At 47.4% G+C, this 20188-nt stretch overlaps 4 protein-coding genes across 4 annotated transcripts; 2 read left to right on the top strand and 2 right to left on the bottom strand.

Annotated features, from left to right (window-relative positions):
* Positions 1 to 2753: 2753 nt before the first annotated feature.
* On the top strand, positions 2754 to 4768 carry LOC136529266 (protein ARABIDILLO 2-like). Its single transcript, XM_066522353.1, has one exon. The coding sequence runs from the start codon at positions 2915 to 2917 to the stop codon at positions 4658 to 4660; it is 1746 nt and encodes a 581-aa protein (XP_066378450.1). The 5' UTR covers positions 2754 to 2914; the 3' UTR covers positions 4661 to 4768.
* Positions 4769 to 5950: 1182 nt separating this feature from the next.
* LOC136528890 (uncharacterized) lies at positions 5951 to 8025 on the bottom strand. Its single transcript, XM_066521886.1, has 2 exons — positions 7850 to 8025; positions 5951 to 7714 (listed from the first exon to the last, which is right to left on the bottom strand). The coding sequence occupies exon 2, from the start codon at positions 7689 to 7691 to the stop codon at positions 6270 to 6272; it is 1422 nt and encodes a 473-aa protein (XP_066377983.1). The 5' UTR covers positions 7692 to 7714; positions 7850 to 8025; the 3' UTR covers positions 5951 to 6269.
* Positions 8026 to 10880: 2855 nt separating this feature from the next.
* Positions 10881 to 11500, bottom strand: LOC136528366 (uncharacterized). The gene has a single exon (XM_066521321.1). The coding sequence runs from the start codon at positions 11340 to 11342 to the stop codon at positions 11085 to 11087; it is 258 nt and encodes an 85-aa protein (XP_066377418.1). The 5' UTR covers positions 11343 to 11500; the 3' UTR covers positions 10881 to 11084.
* Positions 11501 to 14166: 2666 nt separating this feature from the next.
* LOC136528365 (uncharacterized) lies at positions 14167 to 14936 on the top strand. Its single transcript, XM_066521320.1, has one exon. The coding sequence runs from the start codon at positions 14446 to 14448 to the stop codon at positions 14752 to 14754; it is 309 nt and encodes a 102-aa protein (XP_066377417.1). The 5' UTR covers positions 14167 to 14445; the 3' UTR covers positions 14755 to 14936.
* The last annotated feature ends 5252 nt before the right edge of the window (positions 14937 to 20188 follow it).

Raw genomic sequence — 20188 nt, 5'->3', positions numbered from 1 at the left:
TGGTGACGACTAAAAAGTAGTCTTGTTGTTTTTCTTGGCGGCGACTACAAAGTAGCCTTGAAGAAGTCCAGATCTAGTGGAATTCTTTCATCGATCGGTAGTTTGTAGAGCTGCAGCGACACTATAGCAATGGATCCTGCATAGTGGTATGCTAAGTTATGGCTGAGGTATTCAACGACCACAATACATAAGGTTTGAAGTGCGAGCGTGCACTGCGGTTTAAGTGGCCTATGGTTGCAGTGGGGAGTTTTGTTGTGGCAGCTAGCGGTGTTTTTTTTTTCTCGAACACGCAAAAGACTTGTGCGCATTTGTATGAAGGAAGAGAGAGTTTTTTACGATGCGCCTTGGCAGCGACTTAAACGAGGGCACAAAGATATGAAATAAGCTCAAGCCCTCCCTGAACACTGCGACTCTAGCCTATTATTCTAGACATCAGACAATCGAGGTTCTTGGCGCCAGCTTGTACCCAATGATCCTTCTCATGCTTGATGACTATCATAAGGAATGGTATTTGGGTGTTGGCGCCTCGAAAGCATCTCGCGTTCTCTCCTTCCAGAGTTCCCAGGCGACAAGAGCAAAGACCCGAGTCCGCGCCGCGCCTGCAGGGTCAGTTCCACTGCGACCTCCACGCGTTCTAGAATTCCAGTATTGTGTCCTGGGTCGCTATCCCCTGAACCGGGCTGAGGACGCAACTTGCTTGGCGAAGGAACACGACACGACGATGTGGTCGATGGTTTCCGGTTCTTGGTCGCAGCTAGCGGTGTTGATAGAAGTTATGAAGATTTGCGGTGACCATATTGTACACGGTTGTTGTTGTTGCTGATCACCCATAGAGCTTTGGTTGTTGTTTTTCTTTCTTTCTTTTTGTAGGTAGTCTCCTGGAATTACTTGCTTATATAGAACTGCTGGAATTTCTTGCATATATTTTCTGCTATACAGGCACCGTAAGTGATGGTTCGTTAGAAAGAGTTATTTGGATGAGATTTTTGCATCGCAACATGACACGAGTGCTTTTTTCACTCAATCCGGTGAATACCGTACAAAGCAAATTGTACATGTTACTTGAAGGTAAAATCCGGTGAGTACCACGGTAAGTACCGTACCGTACGTCGCTGGGGCAGAAGATACAAGAGGCATTTGCAGTTTGCAGATGAGATCCATCATCCATGGACAATTGGACACGACACCTCATCAGTTCATCCTTTTTTTTTTTGCATCCTGTGATGTAGTTTTGGCATCTTGGTAAGTGCTCCATTCACGCTGTCTTCTGTAGGTAGTATACCTTTCATGACAGAGTTATGGTACAAACGTGCATTTACACCATCCAAATCAATGCCTGTCCCCTTGCCTGTGGGGGTGTTTAGTTCCCTCTACTAAATTTTGTCGTTGTCACATTGAATGTTTGGACGTATGCATAGAGTATTAAAATTAGACTAATTACAAAACTAATTGTACAAATTAAGACTAATTTACTAGACGAATCTATTAAGTCTTTCTAAGTAATACCTAAATACCCGATGTGACATTTACTAAACTTTAGTCCCTGATCCCATTCATCACTGGAGTGGCCGGTGGGGGGAAAAATCATTGAAAGCAAGAACAGGTAGGGCTCATCCTCTGATCCTTTTCTCACAAAAGAAATCTCTCAAGTCATCTCCAAGCTTAAAGCCCAAGAGTCCTTAGTGTACCTTACTAGATTTGCACGCACTTGCCAACTGATTACCCTAGCTAGACCCAGCTCTGCCTTTGTTTCGCCGCATGTCCTGGCCCAGACCACAGGCCAATAAGAACATGCTAAACAAAGATACATTTTTAATGACATATTGTAATTTGGAACTGGGAACAATTTCATATTTGCCACTGAATGACTATATGCAACTAATGCCAAACTATATGGACTAATGTGTCACTGACACATTGTTCCACATTCAGGTTCGCAATGAGACATGTTGTTCATCATGAGTTCATGTTGTAATATCTCTCAAAAAAAAGTTCATGTTGTAATGTTGTTGTTTGCCACTGACGGAATTTTTGCATTCTTTTTGTGGGGGAGGGCGTTAGATGAGCTCATAACCAGAACAGTGTTTGAAGCCGTTGCTGTACTGTGACTTTACCTTCAAGTATCATACGCTGCTACGGAGCAGGTTAGGTGACCAACAGCACATCTTGCATGAATCATCGGGACACAGCTGCCAATGGGTACCAACAGAAAGAGAAGCGTAAAGCCATTTTGCCGTTATTTTACTCCCGGAAAGGTACTCGATGCTGGCCTCATAATACATGATGAGCAGAGCGCTGCATAATCACCAACTCAACTGTAGCTCATGACTCCATTATATCCCAAGGAGGCGATGAAATAAAGGGTATTCAGCATCCTTTAACTCTTTCTGCAGACTCACCCAGCCCACTGATGCAAGCCATCATTCCATCCAATTCCATCCCATTCATTGCAGCAATTTGCTGCTAAATTGTATGCTAACAATTCATTCATACTGGTCAGATAAATTACTCTTTTAGCTACTGCAGACTGCTAAGTACAAAGTTACAGTGAGATGGGAGCATGACAGAGAAAACAACTGACCAAGCCAGAGATGAAGCTGCAGGCTGTACACAAATTGACAGAGAGAGGTGCAAGATTCCAATGGAAGAAACCAACAGGAGGCAGGCAGCACGGCAGATTGGCAGGGGTAACTAGAGGACAGATCAGAGATTGGTGCCGGCACTACCAACCAGCCTACCCATCTGCCCCCATAGTGGCGTGCACTGGCTACCAGTAGATGCCAGTACAAAACTAACATTTGTCCAAGCTCCCTGCACCACCATACATACATAGCTTCTCAAGCTCCCAATCCCAAGATGAATGCTACTACATAGTTAGACAGTGTTCTTGTGGTGACCTCCACAGAGTGCAGAGATGGGAGAAGCTGAAGAAGCACCAGGAGTCAGCAATGGTGAGGCACTGGAGCTCCTCATGTCCATGGCGTCCTCTTCACTGGCCTGCTGTGTCTCACAGTTCCCAGCCAAGTGGCAGTCCATCAAGGACATGCTCCATCAGCTCTGCTGCAGGCTGAATTCGCTCTGCAGCGGCATCGGCGCCGATGGCGACGGCAACGATGACGACGAGGAGCATCCTGTGCTGGCTGAGCTTCTGCGGCTGGCTTCAGCAACCGTGAGGAGCATCCAGGTCGTTGCTTCTCAGTGCAGCGACGGGTCATACAAGGGTGGAAGGCTTCGTCTGAGGAGCGACCTGGACAACCTGAGCTGCAAGCTTGATGCACACATGAAGCAGCTCAAGGAGATGGCATCGTCCGGGGTGCCTTCGCCGTCGAAGGCCATTGTCGCCGTCAGGCCTAGCGTCGAGGCCAGCGTAGGTGAGAAGGCGTTCTACCTCAAGGATCTCTTCTCCAGGATCCGGATCGGTGGCACCGTCCAGAGGAGCCAGGCACTGGCCACCATCAGAGAGCTCTTGGCAGAAGACGAATTCTGCGCAAAGGTTGTCGCTCTTGACGTCGACGACGGCATCGCCTTGCTCACCGGGTTCCTCGAGTCCACGGAGGCATGCATCCAAGAAGAGGCCGCTGGTGCCGTCGCCGTCGTCGCGAGCTCCGAGTGTTACAGAGGAATGCTGGTGAAGGCGGGGGTGATCGCCCCGCTTGTCCAGCTGCTGGAGAACACGGACACGGCCAGCGAGCTGGGCAAGGAGAGGGCAGCGCATGCGCTGAGGGAGCTGACGGAGAACTCCGACAACGTGTGGGCCGTCTGCGCGCACGGCGGCCTCGCCACGCTGCTCCACGCCTGCGCGGGCGCCGGCAGCAGCAGCAAGCTCATCAGCTCGTCTTTTGCAGTACTGAGGAACCTGAGCCGGGTGGAGGAAGTGAAGATGTTCATGGTGGAGCAAGGCGTGGTCACGGAGCTGGTGAAGCTCTCCCAGAAGAAGGAGGAGGTCCGCAAGCTCGGCGCCGTCGAGTTGCTCCACGCCATGGCTCTAGATGACGCCGACGTCAGGGAGGAAGCCGTCGGCATGGGGGTGATCCAGTCACTCCTCCAGTTGATATACCCCGACTTTCCATACTCATACAAGGCCAGGGAGGTTGCTCTTGCAGCCATCTGGTTCTTCTGCTTCTCTTCTGCAAACTCCTTGGATGACCTCATCAGCTCGGATGTTCTTGGCTGGCTGCTCTTCTACCTGAACAATGGCGACTACGCTGTCCTCGAATGCACCCTCAAGATTCTGAGGCATCTCTCTGAGGTTTCTGAGGAGTACAACCGGATGATGGGCAGAGCAGGGTATTTGAGCGCCCTGTCAAGCTTGCTTGGAGCGAAATCCTGCCGAGTCCGGGAAATGGCGGCTCAGGTTCTGTCCAGCTTGCTGATGCTTCACCCCAATCGCGTCATCTTCATTCAAGACGGCGACAGTCTGAATAAGCTGCTGCAGCTTCTTGATCCAGCTGAGGGCAAGCTGATGGCGAAGGACCTGATTCTCTCTGCTATCATGTCCTTGGCTGAGACCCACAGTGGAAGGAAGAAGATTGTGGCATCAGAGAATTTCTGCTGCCTGAAAGAACTGGCAGACTCTGGTGACTTCGACGCCAAGAAGATCGTCAGGAAACTATCTAATAACAGACTGCAAACCATCTTCAGCAAAATATGGAGTGTCTAAGTTATGTCTGACTCCTTTTTCACTGAGGTTTAGCTCTAGTTTATTTGATGTCCTTTTTTTTTTTTGCTTGTAATCTCGACTCATCGATCCATCATTATGATTCCTTTGTGATATATATTGCAACTTCAGTTAAATTCAACCTTTTTTAGGAACAGGGTTCTAAATTCAGCTATAGCGATCGCCTTTTAGTCTCTTGTACTTTGTGCGATTTATTGCAAATCTAGTATTTTTGTCTTACAAATACAATGACAGGTAGAATTTCCAGACTTTAAGGAATTAAGGCTTGCATGTAGCACTGCAAACATACGACTATAATCCATAGCTCAAGAACTACATCAGTGTCGGTCTCTAATTTCTGCTGTCAGGACTACAGGAGGAGCATATGCTGAACCGTCAACCTAAGCACCCTACCAATCCGTTATGATAGGAGCAAGTGGGAGTTAGCTAGCAGCCAAACTAACGGTTCCTGCAACATTGTTACTGGGAAAGGCAGTGAAAATTAGTAGTAGGCAACTGACATGTCAAAGCAGCCAAATGGAGGATAAACGTGTGAGTTAGCTAGCAGCCAAACCAACGGCTCCTGCAACATTGTTACTGAGAAAAAGCAGTGAAATTTAGTAGTAGTGGACAACTGACATGTCAAAGCAGCCAAATGGAGGGAGGATAGACAAGAACAACACTAAAAATACTGGCATCGCTCTCATACCGAACAATCATCTATATTCAGACAAAAAAGCGGGTTGTCTTGTTCGCCAGTAGTTTGTTTTCTTTCTAATATTCTTAGGATTTGGGCATTCGGCATTCCCGTGATGCTTCAAGATGACCTCATGAATGGCTGATCCAGTAATGACTGATCCAGGCCTCTCTGTATGTGGTCCAAAGGTCCAGTCTGGCCTCTATTTGTATGTATATCTCCAAGCTGAAAGCAGTGGTGATGTGGATTCATGGTTTGTGCAGTCCTTATTTTTTACTGCTGAAAAAATGTATTACTTGAATGTTTCACATTTTTTATCAGCGGACTTCCTCTTCCTGTGTGTTGGAGAAAAACTATGCATGAACCAGAGAAGAACTAAAACTAGAATTGTACCATCATGCATGGCTGTGGTACAACATTCAGGAGAAACATGTGACATTCCTAGCTGGATTGGTGGAAAACTTAGAGAACTTATAGGTGCTACTGATACTGACCAGTTACATACATACAAGGGACAGCAATTCATCAGTCCCCAGAGCAAAATTATCCAAATGCATTTCGAAATCAAAGGAAGCAAAGCAAGACAAATAAAGGAGGAGAGGCATATTATAAACCACAGCATGATCCTGTACTTGATCAAACCAAGAACACACTTATTACAATTCGAAACAAGAGCACCAGCAGGAGCAGACATTTCACTCTCTTTTCAAAAGGCAACACAAAAGTACTAGCAATGTCTCAAGAGGGGAAAAAAATAGGACATGAGATATGATATGAATGTAACAGTAGACTATGTAGTAACACACTGCAAAAAGAGGCCTCACCCAAATGCAAGCTTAAGTTAAGCAGGCACTTCGAACACTCATGACGAAGGGGAGCCAAGCTGTCAGAAGGAATTGATCGAAGCCAAACATCTCATGCTCCTGCTTCTGCTGCTGCTGCCTCAGGTGATTCAAGTTCTTCAACCACCCGTGCCTGGTAGGGCGTGACGAGATTGCCATCCTCCGCTGGGGCGGTGAAGAAGGATCGCTTCCCAACCAAATCTGCAACACGCTTGGCACACCCTGAGTCACGCGGGCTCTCATCAGAAGGCGGCATGGTCTTGATCCTTGGGAGTAGCTCTGCAACCTTGGCAACTGTTTCAGGAGACAGCTCGTCATTCGACGGCTCAGTGAGCTTTGCTCTGATCTCCTCCCTCTGGCTTGCAGCACTAGCTGGTCCTGGGAGAGACTGCTTGGACCGTTTGTCTTGTGACACAGCTGCCAGGGACGAGCCAGGGGTGATGCTGTAGCGGCTCGGGACGACCCTGACCTTGGAGCTCCCCGCCGGCCTCTTCGCAGTGGCTGCATTGCTGGTGTGATTGCCCACCACCAGGCCTTTGGGCTTGAGTTCATCAGGCACTTTGTTAACCACGAGTGCCGTGTTCCCTCCCCTCGCCGCCTCTGCAGCCTTGGCGCTGCCTGCTCTTGTCTCGGTAGTAGCCTTGGAAGTGGACTGCCTCCTGGACCTGCTGGGGCTCATGCTCCCGCTCCTCGCCTTGGCTTTGCTTGCTGCGGTGCCTTGCCTGACATTGCTGGATGGCCACGGTCTAGCGGGGACGGCGTGCTGCTTGGAACGCTGGCCTTCCTCTCGAACGGCACCGAGCTTGTTGGAGAAGGCCTTGACCCGTGCCGCCGCCGCCGCCGCCCCGGGTTTGCTGCCGACGCCGTGGTGGATCTCCAAGGGCCCGAGGCTGACGCCCCTGCGCCGCTGCACGGGGGGCTCCTTGATCGGCCTCAGGATCGGCCGCGCGGCGCCGCCCTCGCCCTGAATCTTCCTCTGCGGCGCGGTGGCGGCGGCGGAGGGGACCCTAGGGTTTGCGGCGACGATGTCGAGGGGCCCGAGGCTGACACCCCTACCCCGCGCCGCCGCCGGGGCCTGCTTGATCGGCTTCAGACCCTGCGCGGCGCGCGGCTGCTGCTTCTGCTTGTCAGTGGTGAGCGGGTTGGGGTTGACGGCAGCGGCGACGTCGAGGGGGCCCAGGCTGAGCCCTCGCGGCCCCGGCGCCTTCGCCACAGGCGCAGGCGCGACCTCTCCGCGCTTGGGCGGCTCCGTCTGCTTGGAGGTGCGGAGGTGGTGGAGGCGGGAGGACAGGCGCAGGATCTCCGCCTCGATGTGGCCGATCTCCGCCTCGACGTCGGGCTCGGGGTCGGGGCGGTGGTTCTCCTTGTCCCCCTCCGCCTCGCGGCGGGCGCTCGCGGGCACAGGGGAGTGGGCGTGCCACGCGGAGGAGGAGGCGTGGTCGAAGGCGACGTTGTTCCAGACGTGCACCAGCGGGATGAGCGGGTCCTCCTCCATCGCCCTCGCCGCCGGAGAGCCCCCTGTTCCCGTCCCGTTGAGGATTCGGCACAAGCAGAGAGATCAGAGGGGAAGCAAATCAACCGAACAGAGGCACAGAGCCACGAAGGAATCCAATCGGGCAAACAAAATTCGAAACCGGACGGATGGATGGATACCTGGACCGGGACGATCAATCGACGGGTGAGCGGAGGCTGGGAGGGGATGGTTTCCTGCTTCCCCCTCGCGTGATCTGAGGCGCGATTGGTTTGTTTTTTCGAAACTCGCGGTGCGAATTGGGGCGATGCGGTGCGGGGAAAGAGGAAGACAGGTTTAAGAGGCGGGGGGTGTCAGTACTCGACCGTTGGGGACTTGGGGGCTCGGGAGCGGAAGGGGAGCGCCGCCGCGCCTTGTATTATTGCAAGTGGATTTTTTTTTGGGTGGGGTAGAAAAAGGAGAAATACACTCGCTGACAGTGGGGCCACGCTGCGAGTACTAGTGGGTGGGGTGGGACCGTGCCACCATGGGAGGCTCGGACGGGGGAGTATCTGTTCGCTAAAGTTGAAATTTGACTTATATTGATGTTTATGTTAAATATTGTGAGAAAAAAATATTATTTTAATATTAAAAAATAGTTTTGAATAAACTCGAGTGAATAGGGCCGCACACGTTGCTGTGCCAGTGCACACCCACCCAACTCCATCGGAGAATGTCGTTGCGTCGCATCCATCCCTTCGACACGTTACTGGCCATGCCACCGTCGACGGAAGTTCCATCTCTGAGATTTCAAATTCGAAGATGATTTACACCAGCAAAATTCATATTTTTTTCTTCTGCTGCTGCTAATTCAGTTAAGAGAGGCTCTGCATGTTGTGCTTCTGTGTTTTCGCCTATTTCTTGGCGGAAGCAGAGAGTTTGTTCCTTCGAAAAATAAATATAAAATAAAAACAAGTAGAGAGAGTTCGTTCCTTTCGCGTCCTACCTACGCTTCTGCATCAACCGAGACGTAAGAAACTGCGTTCGTCCGAGTTAGCGGCTAGCGCCGTAGACTGCACGGATGGTTTCGTTTCCCGCCGGTTTGTTGGGACTCGTGGTGAGCATCGGATCCTCCTATCCTCGCACGGACGATTTGGAAATGGAATCGATTGACACCGACTCTTGCAATCGGAGGTTTCGACAGTGTGCCGTACTGTGTACTACTCCTTCTCCATGAGAAAAAGCTCCCGCAAAAGATTGCTTTATGCAGTACAGGGGAAAACGAAGACATAATTCGGTTTTCCAGGGACGGTGCGGAGAACATGGGTTCCTAGCCCGCACTGGCCTGGCACACACAGCTCAGCGTTGGCGCGCTCCGACTCCGTCGTCTTGGCGTCGTGCCGGCCGGCAGTGGCTGCCGTGTGCCGGCTAGGCTACCGTTGCTGCCGCATCGCATGTTCCGCGCCCCAGCGGTCCTGCCCGTTGCGCACGTCCAGCAGACGCTCACCGCCACCCACCTGGCGACTCAGAAATGGTCGGCTAGAACTAGGATGGATTCACGTACACTGTACACATGGACCCACACACACAGTCAGCTGAAGAGCGTAGTGCCAAAATAGTGCAACTAAAACACCAGTAGTAGAGTACAGCAGGTTTCCAGGCTTCAAGCCAGTTCAGCTGCATGATACATTTGTCTGATCTCTGTATAGTATAATAGTAGTATGACTTGACGGGTTTGTTTTAGGTACAAGAACTTTCTATAATCTTTGTGCCAGGAGGGAGACTGGCCTCCTAAAATCAACATGAATGATACCAATATTTGAGCTAACTTGTCCAGAGCAAGGTTTACAACTTTAAAAAAAAAATTGCTTGCTGCAAAGAGTCACGCGAATGGAGAATTCGCTAGACTTTTCCTTTCTCCAAACGGGGTATACAGATTTTGCAGAAGAAGTATTGATTCATAAAGGTGTCTTGAGAAAATCCTGCATTAAAAGTAAGGCCTGTTGCAGTATTTACTTGTCGAGCTGTTGGAGTACTTGATTCTGAATTTCTGATCAGTCTTCTCTTACCACAATCTTTCTTTTCTCCAGGGAATCATGGCCAGTAATGGGCCGTGAAAACAAGCCCACGTAAAGCCGAACGAGATTAACAACAGCCCAAGTCTTGCGTGTCATCTCCAGGCCTTTCCATCTTAGCCCACGGAGCTACTACTATCTTCTTCGTAGACCAAAGACCATAGCTAAGATGGGAAGCCTGCGCAGTTCCCCTCCCTCAATTTTCGCAAAAATTCGTTTTTCTTTTCTGAACTCTAAAACTAGCCAAAACACCTCCCTCAACTTTTAAAATCGTTCATCTTACCTCGCTGGCTCTGTTATAAGCAGTTTTGAAGGCTGTTTTATCTTTATCATTTTTATTTATTTTGTTGGCTCCATATGAGTAGATCTACACAGTGAACATATAATATGGTATGCTTTAATATAAAGTTTTTGCTGTGGCTTTAGATCTATACTTTTCTGTAATTAATTGGAATAATTCATAACTATAGTTTCTATGGTCCAATTGTGATGATTTTTTTATGGTAGGCTAATTATTGTATGATTGAATTGCAGTAAAAATTCATACTCATTGGATCATGTGTAGCTTAGTTATAGATTTATTTATATTTAACAAGCATAAACCTAAATAAAATCTATAACTAAGTTATACATGATCTAATGAGTATGAAATTTTTACTACAGTTTAAGCATACAATAATTAGCCCACCATAAAAATTTCACCATAATTGGACCATAAAAACTACAGCTATGAATTATTCCATTTAATTACAGAAAGCATAGATCTAAAGATATAACAAAAACTTTGTACTAAAGCATACCATATTATATATTCATTGTGTAGATCTACTCATGTAGAGTCCAATAAAATTGGACTTTCTATTTTATGATTTTTCTGTGTTTTACTATGATTTTCAAAGATTTTGTCGAAATAAATAAATAGAAAAAGACAAAACCGCCTTCAAAACCGCTTATAACCGGGCTAGGGAGGTAAGATGAACGATTTTAAAAGTTAAAGAAGGTGTTTTGTCTGGTTTTAGAGTTTAGAAAGAAAAAACGGACTTTCACGAAAATTGCTACGTATGTTTATGATCACCCACTTCATCTGGACATAAAATTAGTACTGTACTTTTTCGGTATGATACGACGAAATCAAACAAATGGACAGTTTTGCATCGTATTGAATCCACCAAACAAGCAGCCGGTTTATGCTTATTTTGATTTATTCTTCCTCGTAAAAATACTATTAAATCAGTCAAAATCAGCCGAAATACCACTAGCAGAACATGACAAGGATGCTAACAAATGGATTGTTACCCACACAAGTCACAAGCACGCACGCGAAAAGCCACGAACTATTGCATCGGACCGTTCACCCTCCAGTTCAGTTGGGTCCCCAGAGGAGCAGGTGCATGAGCTTCTCCGTCCTCTCGATCTCCGCCTCCCGCTCCCGCTCCTCCCCCGCCGCCGTCCACGCGCGTCCCTTGGCCCGCAACGTCGCCACCGTCTCGGCCTCCGCCTTGGCATCGAGCCGGCACGCGGACGCAGCAGCTGCTGCCGCCGCCGGCTCCGGCTTCGGCCCCGGCCTCGCGTCGTGCTCGTACAGGGAGACGCGGAACGCGCGCTCCCGCCCGTTGCACATGCCTCGCCGGCTGCGTGCCACCCGCTGGTCGCCGACGCCGACGGCTCCCCACCACCACAGGCCACCTGACGGCTAGCTGGCTCCCGCTGCAACCTCTCTTTGTGGCACGCTTAGACGCTACTGGTAGCTTGGTCACGTACGTTTTAGCTACCTGGTGAAGTGAATTTCTCAGGCCGTTACTTATAGCGAGCGGCCCTGCGTGAATTTCTCAGCCACACGATCACACCCAGACCGACCCTTGGTGCGGGCGCGAGACCCGGCTCCGGAAACAAGTGATGCGCGTCTCGCCAAGCGCCAGGCGCGGGTGTGGGGCTGTGGGTTCCAGGCCGAACGACGACGTGTCGTGCGGTGCGGTGCGGAGTGCGCGCGGGCGCGGGGGAAACGGTGGCTGGGAGCGGGAGGAGCGTCCACGGTTTCGGTGGCTTCTAATCTTGCCCGTGCCCGTGGCGGCAGCGCGAACCCAGCGAAAGCGCCCGGACCCAGCCCACCGAAACCAGCGGGTGGCGTGGTGCCGGCGCGCGTGCGGTCGTCGTCTGCTCGCTGTTCGCTCCGCGGCGGTGGAATGGAATGGAATGAACCTGCCTTGCCAAACCAACGAGACGACCGGCCAGTGGCACGACAGGACGCGTTCTTTTCTAGGGAAGTCGCCTCGCCGGCGCATCGCATCGTGCTGCCCACTACATCGGTGAAACCGCGCGCGATCGATCGCCGACGGCTCGGCTGGTAGTAACTTAAGCAGATGGCTGGAGCGATTGGGATCTTGTCAGCTGTTTTTGCTGATTCCGTCCTGTTTGGCACGCGCCTAACTGTACACGTTCCTCTCGGTGAACTGCTAGGCTCAGCGTCAAAAAGGTTGTCACGATAGACGCAGCGTCCACATCCGTCGTGCAAAACTATTATGTGTGAGGCTGGAGTAACATCTCTGTTGTGTGTCCTGGGGAAAAGGATCTGTGAACCTCTGTGTTGACAACCCAGGCTGAATTTAGTGCCAACACCCTGGTTGGCAAGTCCACAATTACAAATGCAATTCTTCAGCTCACCCGAGCAGAGTCCAAGACGACCAACCCTGATCAAAGTAGAGAGAGAGAGAGAGGGCTAATGGAGTAAACTACCATCCCGTGGCTCATTTGTCGTGTGTGTGTTCTACGGTATACAGCTTCGTCAACCATAAGTTCTCATCACTTGTCAGATCTCTTTGATTCGAAACACGTGTCAGCGTTCACTTTAGTTGTTACAACTTACTATACAAATTAAATACAAAAAACTACAAATTAAATACAAAAAACTATATGAATGGATTAAGTTCAATCATTTTTAGGCCCGTTTGGCATAACTCAGCTTCACTAATAAGACTATTTTTTATTTTACTTTCACAAACAATTTTTTTTTTGGTGAAGCTAAGCTGTTTTCATAACCCCATTTAGCAAAACGGCTTCACTTAGTGCATTGAGCATATAAAATGACTATACAATCCTCTCCTTCTTTTCCTCCTATTATTTTTCCCTCGTCTCTTTCCCATCGCCCCTCGTCTTCTTCCCAACTGCGTCCAAGCCCTCCGGCGTTGGCGAGCCTCGAAGGCCGCGTCCCGCCACCCATGCCCCACCGGTGGTCGTGTCTTGCCGCCCACGCCCCACCAGCAGCGCGTCTCGCTGCTGGCGCCCCTCCTACAGCAGCATCCCGCCTCCCGCGCCCACCGGCGGAGCGTCTCGCTGCCGACGCCCCTCCCGTGACCGCATCCCGCCTCCTGTGCCCCACCGGCAGCGCGTTTTGTTGCCTGAGCCCCACCGCCGGCCGTGTCCCGCCGACCGAGCCCTCACCGACAGTGCCCGCGAGCCTGCCTGGTGGCCGCATGCCCTGGCGCGTGCTCTGTTCTTGACACGGTCCTTCCCAGAGGGCATATGGAGTTTCTATGCATATTGTAATTTTTTCAGCTTTATCCCAACTCATCCCTCTGTGAGAGAAGAGAAAAACAGGTTCAACCATAAAACTGTTTTGAAAAAAAGATTGTTTGGCAAAAAAAAAAAAACAGCTCATTAAATTGTTGGTGAAGCTGTGCCAAACAAAGCCTCCGTGTGTGCTATCAATTAATGCATTTGCAAGTACAGCTGTTTAAGCAAAGCGGCTTGGAAATGAGACATGCATCCGGAAAAACTTGCTTAGTGAAGAAAAAGACGAGGGTATAACTGTCTAGAAGTGTACTGCCACTATATCTTATAGATAATACAAGAGGCTAAAATGGTACCTCTTGAGGCCCTAATACTTTGACCATTAGCTTTCCTAACCAACATCTTACCAAAATAAATGTGAAATACAAATCCACCGGTGCATCGAAAACACATATATTTTGTCTAATTGATGCCAAAGTTTATAAATGTTTGATTTTTTTTTGAAGGAACAAATGTTTGATTTCTTTTTCCGATTCTAGTACGCACTAGAAATGGAGCTGCCATAGAGAGTAGCTGAAACACAAATCAAATTCCACAATCATAAAGTTTGTAGTAAAAATGTGCTGCACTGCGTTATAAAATCATCACCGTTATTATAGAAGGATGACAGTAGAAATCATCTGTTTTATAGAAGGAATTAAATGGATCAGTAAAAAGTCATCAAACGAAGTCCAAGTAAAACTCAATTTATAGGAGTATAAAAAACTATCTCATACCGGTTCAATAAAAAAAACCGTAAACGAACGTTCCAGGCGTATGCAGCCCACATGCACCTCACCACCTCGCTCATTTTCGGTGAAAGCAAAGGGGAGAAAAGAATGCAGAATCTTCTTCCAGACGCGGCCCAACCCCTGGTTTTTGGGAACCTGGGTGTAGTGAGCTGCCGAAAACCAGCAACCAGCAGAGCCCCCTGTTTTCCCCTCCCGCCGCGTCCGTCCTTCTCCTTCCTCGCTGCCGCCAACTGCCTGCATCGGCTACCTGCCGGTGCCGGACATATATAATCGCCTCCCCTCCCCTCGTCATCGCCGCAGTGCAGAGCGTCAACACAAGCAGACCAAGATTCAGAAGCAAGAACAAGTCTCTAGCTGGTGAGCGAGTGACCGATCATCAAGCTCGGAGCTAGCTAGCAGTGAATTAAGATTAGCGTGTCGTTGTGCATGGCCGTGAGCAAGAAGGCGTCGTCGGTGGTGGTTGCGGCGAGCATGAGCGCGGTGGAGGCGCTCAAGGACCAGGCGGGGCTGTGCCGGTGGGACTACGCGCTCCGCTCGCTCTACAACCGCGCCGCCGCCGCCGCCGCCAATAAGGTCGTCGTCACCGGCCGCGCCGTGCCGGTGTCGCACTCGTCGTCCCAGGCCGCGGGCGCGGCCTCCACTCCCGCGGCCGCCGGCAGGGCCGCCAGGCCCAGGCGGGAGGAGGAGGAGAAGCTGCACAAGGCGTACCACCTCGTCTGCTGGGGCCCTAATTAGTTCTTCTTTCTATACACGTCGTGTGCCAATTGCGATTCCTCTTCTTGTTCATACATACAGATACAGAGATGTATGTGTCTACAAATTTTGCATGTAATCCGTCCTCTGAAGCCATGGGAATTGCTTATTGCTGGGTGACAAACAAATGGAAATGGGAAAATTTGTGATGTGATTAGTGATTACCTCTTGGCTCTTGCAGTCTTGCTGATCTCGAGTGACCATCTTACGCGCGTTAACACTGGTTATTACTGGAACAGTTGAACCGGACTCCCGGAGCGAGAAATCATCTGAGATTTTTTTTTTGTGTGTGTGTGGTTTTTGCGTGAGGTGCCAACTGCCAAAGACATGATGGGTGCAGCGGTGATGAATGATATGATCAGAGACAACCACTGAACTGAAGCACAGCTCATCAACGCTGCACACAATGATGCAATCGGTTTCAGTTTACCGATTCCCATGCATGTAACCATGTTGGATCTGCATCTGCAACTCTCCTGCTGTCCTGCATATATGAAGAACGGGTACTGCTGTACTACAGGTTGTGAGTTTGAGAGAGAAACGTTTTGTTTTTGGTAAAAGAGAGATCAACTTTGTAGTTTGTACTTGCACTATTTTTTCCCCCTTCAACGTTTAAAATTACACAACCATATGAATTCTCTCCGTGCACTCAATTAAAAGTGTGTTTTCAGGGTGATTTCATTCTTTTTTTAGTTAAAATTTTTTGGTGAATATTTGCTAAGGTTTTTGAACCACGAAAAATATCTTTGAAATTCTAAAGTTTTGATAATAAACTTAGATATAGATTAGGACCCAAAAACACAAATAATATATTTAGAGTTTGTGAAAATATCTCTAAAACATTCGATAAATTAGATTTAGATCCAGAAAAAGGTAAACTATTCAGAAAATCTAGATTTTTTTCAAAACATTATAATTGATGTCTTTTTGGAAACTTTTCGACAAAAACTCGAGATGCAACCAACAGGAATGCATTCAACATCAAATGAATTTTGCATGTTTGCTTATTATATCTCATATTTTTGTAGTTGAAAGTTTTTATAACATATGTAGACATTAATTAGAATGGTTTGGAAAACTTCCATAACTTTTTAGATATTTCCTCATTTTTCTAGAGCTAAATCTAATTTTGGAACCTTCGAGAGATATTTCCACCAACTCTATTTTTTTGGGATTTTGTGTCGCAAATTATATGCAGGATTTTTCTTAGAATTTGAGAAGCTTAGAGGTATTTTTCATGGTTTAAAAAACCTTATCAGGTATTTACTAATTTTTTAATTAAAAAGACGTTGAAAGAGACTTTTCACCCGAGCAATGAGGTACTTTAAACTATTTTGAGAGTTGGAGGGAGTAAGAAATCCATATTTGGTGTTATAAGAGGAGTATCAAACCACAATGATAGTTTAAGGAGTGATGGTGGAGCTTGAAGGGAAATCAAGATGGGGCTAGTGGTACTAATTTGTTGCTTAATGTGCACATTTATTAATTTCAAGCATCAATTTACAGAAAGAGCAGAAGTAGGCCTTTTCCACAACTCAAAATTGATTTTTATTAGCCTATTCAATCTAATTCTAAGCTGAGTTAGTAGGCTTTACTTTAGTGTATATAGGTAACAAAAGTTTACTAAGTGTATATAGTAAGATGTATGATAAATAAAATGTATGATAATAGAAAGACTTCATATTCTTTGCAAAGTCCCTTCTTCAGTCATAGATTGAAAAAAGGTTGCCACTTAGGGACCTTTGTATATGAAGATTTCTAAGAACATCTTAGTCTTGTAGGTTTAAATTCCTAAATTGAATAAATGTAAATTAATAAAAGTATAGCTGATTAAAGGAGTTTTCATTTTTTTCTTGGGAGGAGGGGCATGACCACCTTTGCCCTATGAAATGATTAACAATGCCTAGAGGGGGTGAATAGGAGGATATGAAAAATTCTTACACAACTAAAAGAAACGGATTAGTAAATCTTCAGAAGTTGTGAAGAAATCTGTGAAAGTTCCAAAGATTAGAGGTAGCTCAAAATACCCAAGTAAAAATACTCCAAAATCATATTGCTGATTTGCCACGATTCAATAAATAAGTCAGAGGGGAAACCTAAAATCCAACTTGAGATGGAAGAGTGAACCAAACGAATCACTAAGGACATAGGGATTTATACCGAGGCTTAGGGTTTAAGAGGTACACACCCACGGTTAAGGCGAGGGTGATCAATGTCACTGATGCATAGGTCTACAATTTCACATCGTCAATCAACGTCAAGGTTTTGGAGGCACACACCCACGGTGTAAGACGAGGGTGATCAATGTCACTAATGCATAGCACCATTTTTTAAGGTCTGCAATTTCACACTGTCAATCAACATCAATGGCCAAGGCATAATGGAGCGATAGAATCATGAAAATGATCAAATGATGTATGAGGTTAGAAGCAACAGATGAAGTACATTGAGACAGAAACAACTAAATTAGCATTATTTTGGAGGTTTAAACTGTCTTACACTAAGCCCAAGGGCTATATTAGGGAGTGGACTAGGGAGATTTATGATGATAAAACAATAATAAAATGGAAATCACAGTCCCACTCCAAATAAAAAGGGCCACACGTGGCTTAGAAATCTAAAACGACACGCTTGTAGCAAACTCAAAAACAATAGAATTATGAAACCAACACCATCAGAGGATAGGAGATGGCACGCCTCTCTCCCATAGCACCCATGCCTCCGCCGTGACTGCACCCAGCCGATGAGATTCCCCCCCGAAACCCCAAATCTCTGGTGTGGATCCACCGCTGGTGATCGAGGAGGGTTTTCCAGAATTGGCTAATGTCCCTACTGGAGGGGGCGCGGTGGGTGATTCGGTGGTTCGTGGTGGCTATAGTTCACCATTGCCTACTTCAAATAGCTGGCTTCAGAATGAGGAAGCATTCTCGGAGCTGTCGCAGAGCAATCGGTGACGTGCGCATGCAAGAGGGTTCGGAGTTCCTTTGGATACAACTGCTAAGGGATTCAGGTACACTGCATCAAAGAAATCCTTTCCGTTCGATGATGTTGCACCAAACAATGTGAAGTTGAAGTCGATTCCAATTGAGTTTTGCTGGGCTAGCAATGGGGTCGCGGCGACGCCGACGAAGAAGGCGTCGGCGGGTAAACGCGATTTGATTTCAGTAGATTCGGGAGTGGAGCCACCAGGTCAGAGACAGTGGTTCCGCTCACCACCTAAGATTTAGGTGGTAGCTGGCATCCTTCGGTGCGGGCCAACTCATGGGACACGCGGCGGCGGATCCAATGGGGGTGAGCGGGAGGTAAGGGGTGACTTCGAGTCAAATCACCGCGTATCCTCTTCCCCACCTCTCCCCATGACCGCGACAACATCCAATCAGTTGTCCCCAATCTGTAACCCTAGCCGACCCAAATCCAACCACTTCCTCACCAAATTTGTCAGGCACTTCTAGAGAGGTTCATCGACGAGATCATTTGCGGCTACCGTGAGAGCCAAGATGGCTCCCATGGTTAAGGTTGGGATGAATCACGGGGGATGACATCATGGAAATTATGGAGCGGGAGCGCATGAACAAAGGTGGAACAACGGGGAGTGGTTCAACCTAGAAGGAAGGCCAAGATGAACCGCCGATAAATGACAAGTGGGAGGGGAAACCAGTTCCGAAAGATGATACTGAAGAAAAGTGGAATGGCAAGGCTGCTCAAGATGCTACAAGTTCAGGTCAAGGTAAACAAGCTTCCTAGAATTCTGAGCATCACCCTGATCCACCTCATAATCAGAATCGAGTTGCTTGTGATATCTGTGGATTTACCAATCATGAAACCAAGGATTATAGGAGGCTACATTGTGAGATTTGTGGTCTTAGTAATCACATGGCTTATGACTGGAAGAAGTGTATCCCCTAGAATTATGGACTTGAATTATGTGCAACATAGGTTGAGGATCAAAGCTTTTTTTTAATTGAAGAGAGTGTTGACCCTAGGATGGCCAGAGATAAGGAGAACACTGATGTGATCATTGTTTTAGAGGGGGCATGCAACTGGTAAAGACATTGAGAAAGAGCTTAGAAACATGATGGGGTCTGAAACTTGGAGATGGATAGCTAAACCAATTGCTGAGAACAAGTTTCTCATGAGATTTCCCAACCCAAAATGAAATATGTGAGGAGTGGAGCTACTTTAGTTCACTACCTCTGAAATATGTGAATGCTTAGATAAGAATCCAATTCTATAATGTTAGTTTTGGAGCCATTGGTGAACTTCCGCAAGCCTAGTTCAGAATCTAGAAAATCCCAACAGGCCAGAGATCTATTAGGACTATTGCTAAGGTTGGTGGACTGGTTGGGAAGGTTATGGAGATAGATGAGAAGACCAAGTTCAAGCATAACTTTGTTAGAGTCAAGATTGCTTGTAGGGATATAACTAAGGTTCCAAGGACTGTTGTAAGTACACTGGGCATATAAAATTCTTAACAGTGGAATCAAGATCAATGATCAGGAGCAACCTTCCCCCCTAAGAAACCAAAAGCTGATGACAAAGGTGGGAATGATAAATAGATCAACTTGACTGGTAACACTAGTGGCAAGATAATCACATTGGGTGCTAGTAAAGATGGCAGTAAAAAATAGGCTGCTAATCTTACTATGTCAGCACCACCAAAGTTGGGTAAGAGTATCACATCTGAAAAGGAACTACACAAGATACCAGAAGATGATGAAAATGGTGAGAGGGTGCATATCCCTGAGAACTTTGATGATTCAGAAACTAATAGTGAAACCTTGAGTGATAAGATTAGAAAGATTGAGGGTTATGGTGATGTGGGGCAAGGATGTTCAAGTCCTATGACTCAACTCTTCAATGACAAGATAACTCAGATTTGTACTGAAAAGCAGATGAAGGAGGCTGACCCAGTGGAGGAGATCAATGCACCATCTGAGATTGTTGTGACTGATGAAGCCATTGTGAATACTCAAGAGAGTGGTGTCTGTTCTGGAAAATGAGAATCAAGAAGTTTTGACATCTTAAGAAGAAGCTACAATGGAAGCAGAAGCTAGAGTTAACCCCAACAAGCCCGTGAAAGTTAGAAGGAGTGATAGGTTGAAGAGTGACATCGCCCTTACAACCAAAGAGAAGAATGAAGCAATGGCGAGGAAGCGTAATCTGGAAGGTACTAGTTGTACTTCTATAATGTTTTCTAAACTTCCTAATAAAACTATGCTTAGATTATCTGCTAATATGGGTGTTGATGTGAATCATATCTCTTTTGGGACTTTTGATTTGCTTAGGGACTTAGAAGTTGCTAGGAATAAGTTACACACTAGGAAGAATGAATCTACTAGTGTGGTTTCAATTGAGGTTACAGAAGATGAAAATGATATTAATGAGAGACTTATTGAATGGTTTCAGGATGATCTTT

The sequence above is a fragment of the Miscanthus floridulus genome, chromosome 19, assembly GCF_019320115.1.
Source record: "Miscanthus floridulus cultivar M001 chromosome 19, ASM1932011v1, whole genome shotgun sequence".
Classification (NCBI taxonomy): domain Eukaryota; kingdom Viridiplantae; phylum Streptophyta; class Magnoliopsida; order Poales; family Poaceae; genus Miscanthus; species Miscanthus floridulus.
The sequence above is the reverse complement of the archived record's forward strand: the minus strand, read 5'-3'. Positions and strand labels throughout refer to the sequence as shown.

Bases quoted from the DNA above. Each gene is read 5' to 3' on its own strand.
- LOC136529266 (XM_066522353.1), top strand. From the start codon at position 2,915: ATGGGAGAAGCTGAAGAAGCACCAGGAGTCAGCAATGGTGAGGCACTG.
- LOC136528890 (XM_066521886.1), bottom strand. From the start codon at position 7,691: ATGGAGGAGGACCCGCTCATCCCGCTGGTGCACGTCTGGAACAACGTC.
- LOC136528366 (XM_066521321.1), bottom strand. From the start codon at position 11,342: ATGTGCAACGGGCGGGAGCGCGCGTTCCGCGTCTCCCTGTACGAGCAC.
- LOC136528365 (XM_066521320.1), top strand. From the start codon at position 14,446: ATGGCCGTGAGCAAGAAGGCGTCGTCGGTGGTGGTTGCGGCGAGCATG.